The following is a 17,149-nucleotide window of genomic DNA, read 5'->3' as shown; positions in this document are numbered from 1 at the left end:
GGAGGGATTGAAAGAGATGGACAATGTGGGTTAGAGTAATGGGCAGTAATAGATAATTCTAGCGGGTGCAGTTTATATTGGTTGAGGGTGAGGTGGAAAGATATGGTTGTCAGGCCAGAGAGGAGGAAATTGCAGTAATCAAGATAAGAGATTAGGGCCTGGTTGAGAGTTCTAGTTATCTGGACAGAAAGAAAGGTCAGATATTAGAAATGATGTGTAAGAAACCAACAGTTTGGAGAGAGCCTGGGAGCAAGAGAGCAGGAAAAGTTGATGTCTGTGAAGTTAAACGTCTAATTGATGGAAAGGATTGTGATGTTATCAACAGTCGACAATAAAGGAGCAGTGGAGAGGGTTGCTGTTGAGCTAGGGCCATATTATAGAGGTGGGGAGAGCTGTAGGTAATATGTTTACTATATTAAGAATGCTTAACACTTTCCATTCTTGGGACCTTTTCTTTGAGGAGCTCACACACCTTTATTGTTTGCCAAAAGCCTTTGATATTTGACCGAGGGAACACCTTCAGGCTACCCATTTACCTTTGCTTTGTCCCATGAAATTCAGTTCAGCTTTTGCCAAGATATGAACTATTAAAAATTGACATACCCCTTCTCTCACTTGCATGTCCCAGGAAAAACATTGGCAGTGTGCCCAAGTAATTGAACACACATACATTCTAAGTCCAACATCATGCCAGAGTGACAATAGCAAGCTGTAGTAGCTGGGAGCAGCCAGAGTGGATGGGGCAGGTGGAGAGGAGGGCTCTCCAGACTAAAGACAAATGCGTGGCCCATTCTGCCTCCTTGGAGCATCAGAGTGGGGCAGTAATCAGGCTGGGTTTCTTCACCCCATAAATCCACCTGGATCCACTTCCCCAGTCTCCCTCCCCAACCCCCAGGGCACTACGTGGGACTGGAGCCCTTCCAACTCTGAGGGGAGGATAGAGCAGTTTGGCTCCCCACTGACAATCTCCTGGTTGTACGAGTCCATCCTCCCTCTGGGATAACAACCTTCTGCTGCCTGTTGATGTAGTTCTGTAGCTCAAGTAGTACCAATCCATGCTGCAACATTGAAGGTTCAGAGTTCAACCTCTGTTTATGATGCCTGTTGGAAAGGGGAGACATGTTATAGTTGCACATAATATCATTTGTTCTTACTTTTTTTCCTTGAAAAATAACACATGGAGTTGCAAGCAAAAATTACCTTAAAAGAACATTATTGAAGTTGGGAAATGCTAGATTTACAGTTGTCTGTGAAACCTCAGTTCTGCCCCTTTGTGCATATGTGTTATAATTAAGGTTAAGATTCTGTCATGGGTATTTTTAGTAAAAATCAGGGACAGGTCATGGGCAATAAACAAAAATTAATGGAAGCTTGTGACTTGTTCCTGACTTTTACTAAAAATACCCTGGGGCAGGGCAGGGGTAGACAAACAGAGCACTGCTAGGGCAGTGTTATGCTTAAACAAAGCACACGAGATCTCTTTATAGGGAAAAAGGCAACATGCTGCATTTATTGAGAATACAGCAATTAGCATATGCTTTTTAGTCACACACACACACCATGCACACAGTCCCACCAGTCGATGTTTATAGTTACCAGTGCAGAGTCTGGATCAATCTAGTGGCCAGCCAAATTGGTCGCAGAGAGGAGCCAGGCTCTGTTGGTTGCAATCTGATGCTCCTGCAGTTGTTGACAAGACGAATCAAAAGCCCCATGGCAAAGCACCCTGTTCTTATAGTCCTTTCTCCTTTTTCTCTGTCTGTGGATTTTGCTGTGTCAGTTTATGACCGGTTACTCCTTAGTGGGTGTTATTTTTTGATGGCCCAAAATACCTCCAGGATGATCATCCTGTCTGGTTTCAATTTAATTAATTATTTTGTGTTTTTAGGGTGCCAGCCTTTACATCAGGGTTGTCAGTCTGCCCCTCCTCAACCATGGATGCGCGTTGATGGTTCTCTGATGTCTAAGTCTCTTCAGTTTCTTCACTCCTCCTCCCTTGGCCATCTGGTTTCAGCAATGGCCTTCACACCTTATCTTTTCCTGATGCATGCATTCCTCATTCACACAAACAGTTCTTTACAGAGACCTTCAAAAGGTAACAAATAGCAGTGTTTTATATGAAACAAGAAAGATGACATAAATTAGGCCTTACTGAATTTTGCAACTGTCTTTTCTTACATTGGGGCCTAGGGCTTCGAAATTCCTCTAATCTAATTAACATAGATACAGACAAGATCTTGTCTGTTACTTGCAAGGCATGAATAAAAAGAAAATGGCTAATACTAGTATCCACTATCCTATTAATTTATTCTAATACCTTAATTCTTACTATAAAACATACACTGTATATAACCAAAACATAACCAATTATATAGCACAGTACCGATGGTACAAGACCAGGGGGGCTGACCCAACCCCAGCTGCTGCTCCAAGGGGATGGGGGCCGCTGCTCTGGCAGCCCTGGGGCTGGCAGCTGCTTCAGCCCTGCCCCAGAAGAAGTCACTGAAGTCCTGGAAAGTCATGGAATCTGTGACCTCTGTGGCAGAATTGTATCTGTAGTTATGATACAGTCTTTGATTACATGATCACATACTATTTTTTTCCACAAGAGCGCAGACTCGATGCACAGTAGGACAGAATGAGGGTTGCAGGAGCCCCCTTAAGTCTGGCATTTCTTAACATTCCAGTGCTTGAATTTGCAACCTAATGATACTTTAATGTAAGTTTTTTTAACGTCTATTATTATAGTAGGATGGCAAGACATAAAGTAGGAAATGTTAGAGTGAAAGGCTGAAATGTAGGACTTGATGGAGCTGTTTCTATGGTTACCTAATCTACTTATGCCTATTTACTTGAATGGCTCTTATTACTGATGTATTTGAGGGTCTCTCGAGTTTTTAAAAACAGAAATAATTCTAGCAATCTTTCATTTTTAGTTTATGGGGAAATAGCTTGATTATAGGTTTTTTTGTTTGTTTGTTCGCTTATGTTTGTGTGAAGTTTCACTTGCATTTTTGTTTAGCAAAAATCATCCTCTGCTCAAAGCAAACATTTTTTAACAGCAATTCCTTAGTAAAAGCATTATAAACCGTAAACAAATACATTGTAATATACATTATAATGGAATTAAAAATAGTAGGGACTTTTTTTCTGTTTTCTCTTAGGATTGTCTTTCAGGTTCATTACAGACCAAATGTAAAAAAGGAAGTTCCCTAACATACACAGGTAATACAACAAAAAGAATGTTTCTGGATATCTTTGTTAAAAGGGACATCAATTCAAATGCACTATTCTTTAAATTTATCTTAAGAATTCCTGTGCTTCGGGGGAGTAGTTTTATATTCTCTCCAAGTGTATTTTAAGTAGGCAGACATTGGGTAATGTTTGTGAAACTTGGGCACCAGCCTGGAAGTGTATACATATATATGGATTCTACACGAGTATTCTAGGAAATCTGCTTATGTTGCAGATGCGGGTGGGTTGGCAAGAGAGGAAATGCTAATGTATCTTCCCTGTGAGAAGGAGGGCTGCTGGTAAGGAAGATGTAGGTAAAAAAACAGTATTGCTCCCACGATGTCTAAAAAGAAAGCTCCACTAGCTGTGCATTAAAGAGAAAACTAGTACCAATAACCTTTTGGGGGAGGGGGAAGGTGCAATAGAGGCTTAGGCTGTGTCTACACTGTCACTTTCAGCGCTAAAACTTTTGTTGTTCAGGGGTGCGATAAAGCTTTTCTACACTGCCCACATCACAGTGCTGCCATGACCACGCTGTAACTTGGGTAGTGTAGACATTCCCTTACTTTCATCCATAGAATGAAAATCAGCCACATGCGCACCCCACTCATGGTAAGTAGGGTTCTAGTATATGTATGACAATCTTACTATGTATGTTTGTGGAGGTGAGGATTGGCTATTCTTGGAGTGTGGCAGAGGGAAGCATTTGGTTATCACTGGCACATATATGAGAACGGGCTGCCATCAGTTGGATTGTGTGGGATGGAGTATGTGTCTTGTTGAGAGGGGGTTAGTTTGTGGGAAATTCTTTGAGGTGGGTGGTATTGGGTAGCTCCCTATGTGGCAATATGTTGCTTTTATAGCCATGTACACAGAGCTATCCTTAGGGGTGGGCTCATGGTGCCCGGTGGTCAAGGAGGCTCTGTGTGGCAGCTTCCCCATGTGGGTGCAGGAGTTAGGGGCTGGGGTGCAAGGGGGCACCCACGGGGACAGCGGAAATGGGGGCCGGGGTGCCAAAATACAAGTTCCTCTAGGGCACCATTTTCCCTAAGGCTGGTCTTGCATGTACAGTACATGCAGGTGCCTAGGATTGCTGACTGGAAGAGACACAATTAAACATTTCATGATGCAAATTATTTAAAAAAAAATGAAAACAGGAAACTTAAAATCTTTTTTAAAGTTTTAGGTTATATAATCTAAGATATTTATATACATTCACTTTTTAAATGTACAGATATGAACTTAATGGTTACCATGCAGGTTGGGTTCCAGAGAAATGCATGTTGCCATGCTGATGCACATGAAAAGCAAGTAAAAGGCTATGTTGTTCAAACTTCAAATTTGTACGACAATTAGCACATGAATGCAAATTGTAAAATTTCAGGAAGACAGATGTGACTTGAAAACAAAGTTGAAGTTTCTAAAATGTTTTTAGTAACAGAACTAAGCTTTTAAAAAGATTCTCAAAAATGTAATAAGTTGAAAGTTCTTTAAAATTGACTTAATTGTTTTAGAAACACAAGGTGGGTGAGGTAATATCTTTTATTGGACCAACTTCTGTTGGTGAGAGACACAAGCTTTTGAGCTTCCGTAGAACTTTTCTTCAGGTTTAAATTTGTTAGGACTTAGTTATTTTAGTCATCTATAAAACTTTTCAGTTTTAAATTATTATTAAAATACAATTTAGCTAGTATTTTGTATTTCTCTAATTTTAATTCCTTACTTGTCAGAGCTTGTTCTAATATGTTATGATTCAGGGTTTTGTTCTCTTAAGCATTAACCCTTACAGAGTACAGAATTTATTAATTAAATCATTCTGGGTTTTTTTAATGTGTGCTTTTCAACTGCAAAATGAAATATTTAATATTTGAATTATTTTATAGGTAACTTGGACAGTTCATCAGATAATTCAGTTATTCCTTTGTCCATAAAATCTTCACAATCAAAAAATACCCACCGTGGAAGAAAGCACTATAGCAAACCTCTTAGTGACTTGTTCAAGAGTTTCAAAAACTTGGATTGGTAAGAGCTGAACCCTCATTCCCTCATCTGTCCTTAGACCCCTTTTTCTTCCTCCCATCCTTCCCTTACCCCAAAATCCAAAGAAATCATGAGTTAACCCTTAATACATTATGGGATCCAGTAACAGGTTGCCATGTGCAAGGCATAGCTTTCACAGTTTTTGTATACTCATACTTTTGTGATCAGTAAGGATCAGCTTCTGTCTGACTAATGTAATAATATGAATAGGGCTGTCAAGTGATTAAAGAAATTAATCGTGATTAATCGCGCTGTTAAACAATAATAGAATAACATTTTAAAACATATTTTTGCACGTTTTCTACATTTTCAAATATATTGATTTCAATTACAACACAGAATACAAAGAACAATGCTCACTTTATATTTATTTTTATTACAAATATTTGCACTGTACATTTTTCAATTTAAAAAAAAAAGTATTTTTCAGTTCACCTAATACAGGTACTGTTGTGCAATCTCTTTATCATGAAAGTTGAACTTACAAATGTAGAATTATATACAAAAAATAACTGCATTTAAAAATAAAACAATGTAAAACTTTAGAGCCTACAAGTCCACTCAGTCCTACTTCAGCCAGTCACTCAGACAAACAAGTTTGGTTACAATTTGCAGGGGATAATGCTGCCAGCTTCTTGTTTACAATGTCACCTGAAAGTGAGAACGGGCATTCGCATGGCGCTGTTGTAGCTGGAGTTGCAAGATATTTACATGCCATATACACTAAAGATTCATATGTCCTTTCATGCTTCAGCCACTATACCAGAGAACATGCGTTCTTGTTGATGACATGTTCTGCTCGATAATGATCCAAAGCAGTGCGGACCGACGCATGTTCATTTTCATTATCTGAGTCAGAGTCCACCATCAGAAGGTTGATTTTTTTTTAAAAAAAAAATTATTTTTTTTTGGGGTGGTTTGGGTTCTGTAGTTTCTGCATCTGAGCGTTGCTCTTGTAAGACTTTTGAAAGCATGCTCATATCTCGTCTCTCTCAGATTTTTGGATGGCACTTCAGATTCTTAAACCTTGGGTCTAGTGCCATAGCTATTTTTAAAAATCCCACGTTGGTACCTTCTTTGCGTTTTGTCAAATCTGCAGTTAAACTGTTCTTAAAACAAACGTGCTGGGACATCATCGGAGACTGCTATAACATGACATATATGGCAGAATGCAGGTAAAACAGAACAGGAGACATACAATTCTCCCCCAAGGAGTTCAGTCACAAATTTAATTAATGCATTATTTTTTTAACGAGCATCATCAGCATGGAAGCATGTTCTCTGGAATGGTGGCTGAAGCATCAAGGGGCATACAAATGTTTAGCATAACTGGCACATAAATACCTTACAGCACCGGCTACAAAAGAGCCATGCGAATGCCTGTTCTCACTCTCAGGTGACATTGTAAATAAGAAGGCAGCAGTATTTCCCATAAATGTAAACAAACTTGTTTGTTTTAGCAATTGGCTGAACAAGAAGTAGGACTGAGTGGATTTGAAGGCTCTAAGGTTTTACATTTGTTTTGTTTTTGAGTGTAGTTATGTAACGAAAAAACCTACATTTATAAGTTACTTTCACGATAAAGAGGTTGCACTACAGCACTTGTATGATGTGAATTGAAAAATACTATTTCTTTTATCATTTTTACAGTGCAAATATTTGTAATAAAAAATAATATAAAGTGAGCACTGTACACTTTGTATTCTGTGTTGTAATATAAATCAATATATTTGAAAATGTAGAAAAACATCCAAAATTTTTTAATAAATTTCAATTGCTATTCTATTGTTTAACAGTGCAATTCATCACGATTACATTTTTTAATCATGATTAATTTTTTTGCGTTAATCACGTGAGTTAACTGCAATTAATCGACAGCCCTAAATGTGAACACTGATTTTGGGTAGGGAAGTTCATCCACTTACTTGAGATAACTATATGTGTAGGGCTCAGCTAGTGGGATGCAGGGATTAAGATATATAAGGGAGTAAACAAGTGACGAGAAAGGGAAACAGCCAGAGTTAACAAGGTAGTCTTAAATCTATTTAGAAGACTCCAGAGAGTCTTAATGCCCCAACGCACCAAGCTGAAAGAGAACATATATCACGCCTTTTATTTTCTTCTCTGGATATGCTGTTTGGAAGAAAAAAAAGTTGTGCTTTGATCTGTTTTAAAAGTGGTTTAGTTGTTGCATGCAAATAAGGATTTATTTATGAAAATAAGATCGTTTACTTGTTCCACGGGTTTTGCTAAGTCATCAGTTTCATTCTTTGACTGTAGTTAATATCTTATTTTATAAGTGCTTTTCATTCTGAAGGGATCTCAAAGTACTTTTCAAATTACTGAGCAATGTCTCTTTGCATTCAGTCAAATGTAAATATGCTGGAATGAGAAATAGTTGTATTTGTATGCAAATCTTCTTTACATTACATGCATAACATTTTAGAATGGCACTGAATAATTTCAGATTCGTGTCACCCATTTGTATTTTTTAGCTTTGATGATGAGCTGGATTCGCTCTATGATTCAAGTCAGCTAGAACTAGAGGAAGAGGTCATTGTAAATGTCTCTGCAACTGATGCAGTTCCAAATACAGTCACGTACACATATACAGAAACAGGTAATCAGAAAAATATTAAATTCAACTTCAGTTTATCACATAACTTTTGACTTGTTTGTATGAAAAATAAAAGCTTTATTCAAGTTTCAACTGAATCTTATTCATAATACAATTAATAAAACCTGTAATTGAGTAAACTATATTTTAGTTTTGAGATACAATGTTTTAATAGATCTAGTCATAATTGTATTACACCTCTATCCCAATATAACGCGATCCGATATAACACGAATTCGGATATAACGCGGTAAAGCAAAAATGGTTTTCTGTCTCATCTACAACATAGAGTACTTTTATTCTGTTTAATCCCAGTTTATACATTCGATGATTACTGCGTACATATTCAGTATGTATGTTTTTACAAGCCTGCCTTGGATCAAAAGTCAAAACACAAAGCCGAGCGCATTTACAGCATTTTTAAACTTTCACTCTGATCTTCATTGCATAAAAAAGTCTTGTCTGCAAGTCTTAATTAAAGTTATAACGTTCACAGTTAAAATCCGTTGATAGTTTAAAATCATTGAAAGTTTAAATTCGTTTTGCGGACAACAAACCATGTGCGAGGTGGTAGCTAATTTTCAACAGCCGTTATAATAAAAAACGGCCTTTGTATTTATAACCATGACTGATTTATCAAAAAGGAGAGTTCAGTCTAATTTTGTCGTTGACTAACCTGCTGCCGCCTTGCCAGTTTAAAGTTGTTACAAAACCATCCATGGTCGGCACCTCGGCTCTTAAAATGTGGCTTGTATCAAATTACATACATACAGTACATTGTCTGTACAAATGTGCATGTATGAAAGTGGTGGAACGAATGTGCAACAATGAGAAGGCAGGGTAAACATATGTTGCCTGCCCATGGTCCCGTTAGGCGTTCTCATCTCTCCCGCCTATTTTAATCTCGTTTTTAAATTGTGTGCAGTATAGACTAAGCTTAAGTTGTCTCACTAGTTGTATTTTTGAAACATTGTAACTCTGCGCTGACATTTTCTAAACAATTAAAAAAAATTGTTAGCATTAATATTAAAATACCATTGACGTGATGGCAAGTAGTTCACAGCCACAGAAACGAAAGGCATGGACAGTCAAAGAAAAATTAGAAGCTTTGGACAGACTGAAATCAGGAATGAGCCAAGCGAAGGTCTCAAAAGAACTAGGAGTGGGGGAATCAACATTAAGAGGGTGGATCAAAGATGAGGAAAAATTACAGTCAATGCTAGTTGAACTGGATGAAAGTGAAGGCCTGGAAAGGAAGCGCCTAAAAACTGCCCAGGATAACCAACTAGATAGAGCAGTATTTACATGGTTTACCCAAGAACACTCTGACGGCACGCCAATTTCCAGTGACGACATAAGGAAACAATCAGAGAAATTGAAGAAGGATCTCTATTTTAGACGCTTGGGCGAGGATGCTTCTGCACATCAAGGTAACGAATTTAAAGCTAGCAGTGGATGGCTTAATCGTTTTAAAAAACGTCATGGCATTCAGCAAGTCACAATTTCAAGAGAGACGTGCTCCGCAGATATAAAAGCTTGCGACGAATACCCACTAGTTACAAGAGATCATCATTGAGAGTGGCTATGCTCCGGAGCAAGTCTATAACGGTGATGAAACCGGCTTATGTTACCGTATCTTGCAGGTTAGAACACTTGCTTCTAGGACCAAAGAACAAAAGGCTGAAGGTTTTAAGGTGATAAAAGAGAGAGTGACAACACTTTTCTGCATGAATAAAGCCGGTTCACATAAACTTAAATCTCTGTGCATAGGCAAATCCAGGTCACCTAGGGCTTTCCACCATAAGAACATGGATTTGCTTTCATTAATTTAATCACCATTCAAAAAATGCCTGGATGACATTGGATGTTTTCGAGGAATGGTTTAATAAATATTTTGTACCAGCTGTCTGGAGCCACCTACGCAGACAAAACCTGGAGCCAAAGGCATTGCTCCTACTTGACAACTGTCCCGCCCACCCCACAGTTGAGACCTTAACCAGCAAAGACGGGAAGATAAAGGTGAGCTACCTTCCTAAGAACACGACATCCAAAATACAGCCCTTCGATCAAGGCATTATAGCCACATTTAAAGTGAACTATCGTAAAGCCTTAGTAAAGAAAATTGTTGAGGACAACAGTAGCATAATGGATGTAATCAAGAAATTGAATTTGCTGGATGTATTTAAATTAGGCGAGACAGCCTGGCTAGGAATCACTCCGTCAACGATAGAGAAATGTTGGCATCGTGGTCTCAAAAGTGCTTTTGTTACTGAAAGCGATGACAACCAAAATGAGGAAGAAGACAAAGATGAGAACAACTTTGAAGGTTTTACGGAAGAAGAGGCCATGGATGCAGAAGAAGACTACAGGGAACTTATGGCTCAAAATGGGATAGCTGATGTTCAAGAGTGGATGGAGATGGATGCTATGTGTCCAACCTATGAACGACTTACAGATGTAGATATAGTTCATAATGTTGCCCTTCAACCACCTGATGCCTCAGAAAATGTGTCTAACCCTGAGGACGAAGAACCCTCGGAGCCACCGCCCAAAGCTGCTGATGAGATTCTAGGGTTAGAGATTGGTCTTAAGTGGCTAGAAAGCCAGGATGTGGATAGACTGCAAATACTACAGTTAAAATCCATAATTGACCTGGCAAAGAAGAAGGCTCGCAGTAGCATGAAGCAACAAAGTATAACAAGTTTTTTTTTTAAATTAAAAAAAATTTTAAGTGGTGCATCTTAAATAAGAGAGCATCTTGTACACCAAAAAAAGGTATTTACCATTTTATCAATGTCTTTAAAACGTGATTACTTTACCTTGTTTAGCTTCATTTTAACCTTTTCTATAAGTAAAAACTCCCATCTCCAAAATGTTTTCAAACTATTTAATAGTTAACAGTTCATATTACTTAGCCATCTATGTTATACGTAGATTAAGTGACAGTGGCCCATGCTCCTATTTGCTAAAATACCAAAATCCTTTTTTACAACAATTTATAAGGATGTGTAATTAAAAGCGTTTTCTGATATTTTATGTGAATTTTGCATTTTCCTAAGCATTACACGCAGACCAAACGATTGATGTGTGATGAAACCTAGCCCACATGGTTGTATTTAGCATTGTTTAGTACCTGTGTTGTTAATACACTGTATCTTTTAAGTAAGCTTATAAAATAATTGTTGTAATTAAAGAAAGGAGCTACAATGTAACCATTGTAGAACAGATTTATTTACTGCATGCACCGTGTTAGTTCTAACAAAAATGATTTGCTGACTGTTAACGGAAATGCTCAAGGCCAAAGCAAGTTCAATATAACGCGGTTTCACCTATGACGCGGTAAGATTTTTTTGCTCCCAAGGACTGTATTGTATCGGGGTAGAGGTGTGTGTATATATAAACAAGACACATTCTTTTCTGAAAGATTGGCCTTTTTAAGTCTCCTGCAATGCAGTTCTGATTATTGTACATTATGGATCAAGAAATAGAGAAAAAGAAAAAGCCAGCCATTATTAACACAGTATTTTCAGTTTTATAAAATGAAACATTTTCAATGTTAAGAATAGGTGGTCTGATTAAATAAGACTGTTCCAAGACATTATTTGACTTCCACATAAAAACAGCTCTCATAATGTTCCTTCATTTTCTCCTACCATCACCAAAAGAACCAGTTAAAGCACTGAGAAATAGTGCTTAATAGATATATTGGGCATTCAGTCTGCGCGCAGATCTTCTAGTGATGTCTATTGGACTTCTGTGTGTAGGGTGAGGGCATAATTTATGTATAAAACTGTACTGATCAGAAAACTAATAATAATGGGCCAAAATGAATCACAGGAAATAGATGATAAAGGTTTTGAACAAATACTCATAGTGCCTCAGGAGATACTCAGACTAACTTTTTACTTTAGTACCTAGTATACTGCTATTTAATCACAAAAGCCTAAAATGTGTTTCTGCCTTAATGTACAATAACTGGTCATCTAATTTATTATTCTAAAGTACAAGAATAATTTTTATAAAACGTGTTCTTTTCATTTCTTAGATGTCACCCTACCATCCAATTTGGCTCCAAACACAGAAACTTGTAGTGATCATGATATCAGTAGTGGTCTGGTTAGGAAGACTGCGAGCAAGCCTGAAACTCAAGTATTGAGTGGTCGAAGATTAATACCATCTCACATCAACCAGATTTATGATGAGCTATATGTCATACATCAGAAACTGCAGGTAGGAACTGGAAATGACTTTAGAGTATTACTAGATAATTTTCCTCAGAAACTCAAGATTAGTGAATATTCAGAAACTTCTAACGTATTAACATATTAAGTCTGTCACACTCCACTTCACTTCCTAACTTTCTTCCCCCAACAATTACATATTGGGTTTTTTTTAAAGCTGCTCTCCGTATCATTCTACAGTATAATGTAAGCCACTGCATTGCAAGAGGCTGTAACAACTTGTCCGATGAGGCAGTGTTGTCTTGTGGATAGAGGAGGGGGCTTGAAATTATCAGATAAAAAGCAATGTATTACAATTACTAGTATTAACCAGAAATTTCAGATCTAGGTGCCTAGAGTCAAGCTTCTAAACCCTGGTTATCTAAGTTGAAGTGGCCTGATTTTCAGAGGCCGAACAATCCCGTCCCCAATGGAAGTCAGTTGGATCACTATGTTGAGGTGCTGAAAGTAGTCTGCTTTCAGCATTGTGTCCCAGTACACTAAAGCGGTGCTTATACTCAGTGAACCATACATGCAATCTGTTATATACATTTCCATAAAACTGAAAGTATCCCTGACCAAATGACTGTATTTCAATACAAGTTATAATAATTTCATTTTTTATAATTTTTTTAAATTGTCCATTTTTTCTGACACAGCAAGAAAATTCAGCACAGCAGGAGTATGCTCTGCAACTTCAGAAACGAGAACATTTTTTAGTTGAAAGAGAAGCATTGCTTTTCAGACATGAAGCTGCTTTGACTAAGATAAGAGGTGTTGAAGAGGAAGTTCATGCAAAATTTCAGATTATAAAGGAGGTACAATAACTTGTATTAGAATTATTTTCTTGGGCAAATATCGTTATCTGGGGCAAGCCATTTCACTGATTTCTTCAGACCCTCAGTTTCGTCACCTGTAAAATGGAGATAATCCTCAGTTTTGTAAAGAGCTTTGAGGTCCTCAGATGAAAGGTTGATATATAAAGGTAAAGTAATATTGCTATGTATTTTGGTTATTAATAGTTGCTTTCTCAGAAAGATAAGTTTAACAGTCTGGTTCAGGGGTTGCCTTTGGTTGTGTACCAGTATTAAATTGTTTGTGGTGAAAAAAATTTCCCTGGAACCTAACCCCCTCATTTACATTAAGTCTTATGGGGAATTGGATTTGCTTATCATCGTTTCGCTTAAAGTCGCATTTTTCAGGAACGTAACTACAACGTTAAGTGAGGAGTTCCTGTATTAGAGTTCTTTGAAGGCGTCAACAAACATGGGGACAAGGGGGATCCAGTGGACACAGTGTACTTAGATTTCCAGAAAGCCTTTAACAAGGTCCCTCACCAAAGGCTCTTATGTAAATTAAGTTGTCAAGGGATAAGAGGGAAGATCCTTTCATGGATTGAGAACTGGTTAAAAGACTGGGAACAAAGAGTAGGAATAAATGGTAAATTTTCAGAATGGAGAGGGGGTAACTAGTGGTGTTCCCCAAGGGTGAGTCCTAGGACCAATCCTATTGAACTTATTCATGAATGATCTAGAGAAAGGGGTAAACAGTGAGGTGGCAAAGTTTACAGATGACACTAAACTGCTCAAGATAGTTGAGACCAAAGCAGATTGTGAAGAACTTGAAAAAAAATCTCACAGAACTAAGTGATCGGGCAACAAAATGGCAAATGAAATTTAATGTGGATAAATGTAAAGTAATGCACATTGGAAAAAATAACCCCAACTATACGTACAATATGATGGGGCTAATTTAGCTACAACTAATCAGGAGAAAGATCTTGGTGTCATCGTGGATAGTTCTCTGAAGAAGTCCACACAGTGTGCAGCGGCAGTCAAAAAAGCAAACAGGATGTTAGGAATCATTAGAAAGGGGATAGAGAATAAGACTAAGAATATCTTATTTCCCTTCTGTAAATCCATGGTTCACCCACATCTTGAATACTGCGTACAGATGTGGTCCCCTCATCTCAAAAAAGATATACTGGCATTAGAAAAGGTACAGAAAAGGGCAACTAAAATGATTCGGGGTTTGGAACGGGTCCCATATGAGGAGAGATTAAAGAAGCTAGGACCTTTCAGCTTGGAAAAGAGGAGACTAAGCGGGGGTATGATAGAGGTATATAAAACCATGAGTGGTGAGGAGAAAGTGAATAAGGAAAAGTTATTTACTTGTTCCCATAATATAAGAACTAGGGGCCAGCAAATGAAATTAATGGGTAGCAGGTTTAAAACAAATAAAAGGAAGTTCTTCACACAGCGCACAGTCAACCTGTGGAACTCCTTGCCTGAGGAGGTTGTGAAGACTAGGACTATAGCAGGATTTAAAAGAGAACTGGATAAATTCATTGAGGTTAAGTCCTTTAATGGCTATTAGCCAGGATGGGTAAGGAATGGTGTCTCTAGCCTCTGTTTGTCGGAGGGTGGAGCTGGATGGCAGGAGAGAGATCACTTGATCATTACCTGTTCTGTTGGCATTGGCCACTGTCGGTAGACAGGATACTGGATGGACCTTTGGTCTGATCCAGTATGGCCATTCTTATGTTCTTAAGTTCATGATTTTCTTTGAAGTTCTGTGGTTCCCTGCCAGCATGGCTATTCTACTTTAACAATGTCTTGCAGGCAACTGGGTTTCTTTTCAGTTAAGAAGGTAAGTTATATTTTTTGAGACTAGCTGTGCCATTTGATCGGTTGGAATTCTTTTTTTTTATACTGTCTCCAGGATGGAACTTCTGAGGTTACGTGCCAGAGCATTCCGGCTAAAGGCTTTTGGTGCTTGTGTTTGTTTTCTATGCCTATATGTCACATTCAGAGATTTCAGCTTTTTAGATGCTGTATAAGACATGTTTTTCAGCTTGGCTTTATTGGAGCATGAAAGCAGGGCTAGAAAAATTTAGCAGACGCTTACTGAAATTTTACCAAACTCTTGACTGTTAGCTGAAGACTAGTACAAAAGATGGTAATTCTCAGATTAAGGCAAATTCTGTCTTCTTTCTCCTACCCATATTTGTCACAGCTGATGGGAAAGGAGAGACTTTTGGCATTTTCACCAGTGTTGTCTCTGTCTACTTTGGCACGTCATTTTAAGTATCAAACTTGGCTAGTAGGTATGTGAGAAATTTGAAGCCCACCGAGGTCCTCTGGCTGCTGGGAAAAAAGGAGCATTTTCTCTCTGCTTCACTTTCATACTCTACAGCCCCTTGGTTGTTGCAATGAGGTGTCTCTGCTACTCTACTCCTCAGCCTCCATTTTTGAGTTCTCTGCTTCAATGCATGTCTCTGCTGCTGCTCGTAACTGTCAATCAGTATTAGAGGGAAAATGACTGACCTCTCAGTTTCACTGCTACCCACTTTTCTAATTTATATCAAAATAGTAAAACGAAGTATTGCATAAATTTGTAGCAATTCCAGTTCAGCTTCCCAAGTGCAAGAAAAACTTCATTGCAGGCTGCTGAGGTGCTTTATACCATTAGGAATATTTGCTGCACTGGAGGGGAAGATTTTGATATCTTTGTGACTAAGGTGCATAGTATTTCCTTACAAATAATTAGTGTAAAAATCAGTTTCTCCTCCCCCCCCCCCCCCATGTTAACCTGTTTTTCCACCCATTTTATTTATGGAATTGATTCTTTGGACACATATGTAAATGAGATGATCTGATGATATGATACATACATTTTATAGTAAATTTAAAAAGGGATATGACCTCCTCAAAAACAGTCAGCAGGCCTGCTATTGCTCACAACCACATTGTAATGATTATTCTTTTTGATGTACAGGACACTCCTGATTTTCAAAAGATCATGGGCACAAAGTGCAGGCACACTTAGGCATGTAAAATTGCACACCTGACTCTTTAAAAATTAGACCCAGTGTTTTAACATAGTGATTGCAGAAGTTGTTTCTAGTTGGTATATCATTAATCATATTTTTCTATAGCAACACGAGGCAGAAGTTAAACAGCTGTCAGAAACCTTGAAAGAGAAGACTAAAGAAAGCAAGAGGCTCAAATCATCATTTGACACCTTGAAGGAAATGAATGACTCTTTAAAAAAGCAGGCAAGATCCATTTTCATACCTATTCAAGAAAAATTGTAAATATTAGAATCAATTTAAATTATTTTTGGGAAGTTGACTGATTGTATTTGCAGTCTTATTAAACAAGATTCATATAATTGAGCAGAAATGACTCTTGTTCCTTTCCTACAACTTGGTTTTTCTTTTAACTGCTTGGTGTCTTTTTTTTTTTTTTTTTTGTAATCTCAAATACTGTAAAGTTTGAATTACTCTTCTAAATAGCCAGCAACAAGTCACTCATAAGAAAAGAAACATTTCAATATCCTGCCAAGGAAATTGAGACTCTAGGGTAGATAGCCTTCTAAAATTCAGAATGCATCCCTGATCTAGTTAATAGCATGGGCAAACCTTCGTGTATTCCATAATGTTATTGAATCTATCCTAGCAAGTGATTTGTGCTCCATGCTGCAGAGGAAGGCTAAAACCCCCAAGCTCCCTGCCAGTCTGGCATGAGGGGACAATGCCTTCCAGACTCTACATATGGTGATCAGTTTGACTCTGAGCGTGTGAGCAAGAACGAACCAGTCAAGCATCTGAAAGAGAATTCTCAGTTCCGTTTCAGAGCACCAGTGTGAGTTTGTGTGTTGTGTACAGTTCTGTAGTTCTACATAATTGCTGCAGTCTGACTTTATTCTACCATGGAGATGCTTGTCCAGAGAGAGACAGCTCTACAAAAATTAGTTATGTGGATAGTGCTTTGAAGCTGTAAAGATACCTATAATTGTCACTGTGCACTCATTAATATAATGCATAGAGCTATGCACACAGGTAATTTCAAATTAATTGTATATGTCCTCTTCAGAAAATCTCACTCTTGAAGGTATGGTTTCTGTATTTGGGTGTGGCTGTATGTAATGTGAGCCCAGTGTTTGGCTTGCAAGTTGAATTCTCAATTCACAGGACATAGCTTATTATACATTACACTGAACAGTTAGCAAAGCTCTGACTACTGGCTCATTTTAT

The 17,149-nt window shown here is 37.9% G+C and overlaps 1 protein-coding gene across 11 annotated transcripts in view; it reads left to right on the top strand.

Annotated features, from left to right (window-relative positions):
• CCDC138 (coiled-coil domain containing 138) overlaps positions 1 to 17,149 on the top strand; it is a 70,774-nt gene that overhangs the window by 1,764 nt on the left and 51,861 nt on the right. For 6 of the 11 annotated variants that reach the window (XR_005225162.2, XM_037897549.2, XM_043536232.1 and 3 more), the window contains exons 2-7: positions 1,889 to 2,095; positions 5,118 to 5,256; positions 7,770 to 7,894; positions 11,937 to 12,121; positions 12,771 to 12,929; positions 16,049 to 16,168. Coding sequence is in view for 9 of the 11 variants with exons in the window: in XM_037897549.2 (XP_037753477.1) it covers positions 1,939 to 2,095; positions 5,118 to 5,256; positions 7,770 to 7,894; positions 11,937 to 12,121; positions 12,771 to 12,929; positions 16,049 to 16,168 (885 nt within the window). In the remaining 2 variants the exon portion in view is untranslated. Of the gene's footprint in view, positions 1 to 1,888; positions 2,096 to 3,163; positions 3,226 to 5,117; positions 5,257 to 7,769; positions 7,895 to 11,936; positions 12,122 to 12,770; positions 12,930 to 14,738; positions 14,761 to 16,048; positions 16,169 to 16,622; positions 16,758 to 17,149 lie in introns of those variants that run through there. The other 5 variants (XM_037897518.2, XM_037897509.2, XM_043536220.1 and 2 more) reach the window with 5 other exon arrangements.

This window comes from Chelonia mydas, chromosome 1 (assembly GCF_015237465.2).
Source record: "Chelonia mydas isolate rCheMyd1 chromosome 1, rCheMyd1.pri.v2, whole genome shotgun sequence".
Classification (NCBI taxonomy): Eukaryota; Metazoa; Chordata; order Testudines; family Cheloniidae; genus Chelonia; species Chelonia mydas.
Note: the sequence above shows the minus strand (reverse complement) of the source record. Positions and strands in the feature narration are given on the sequence as shown.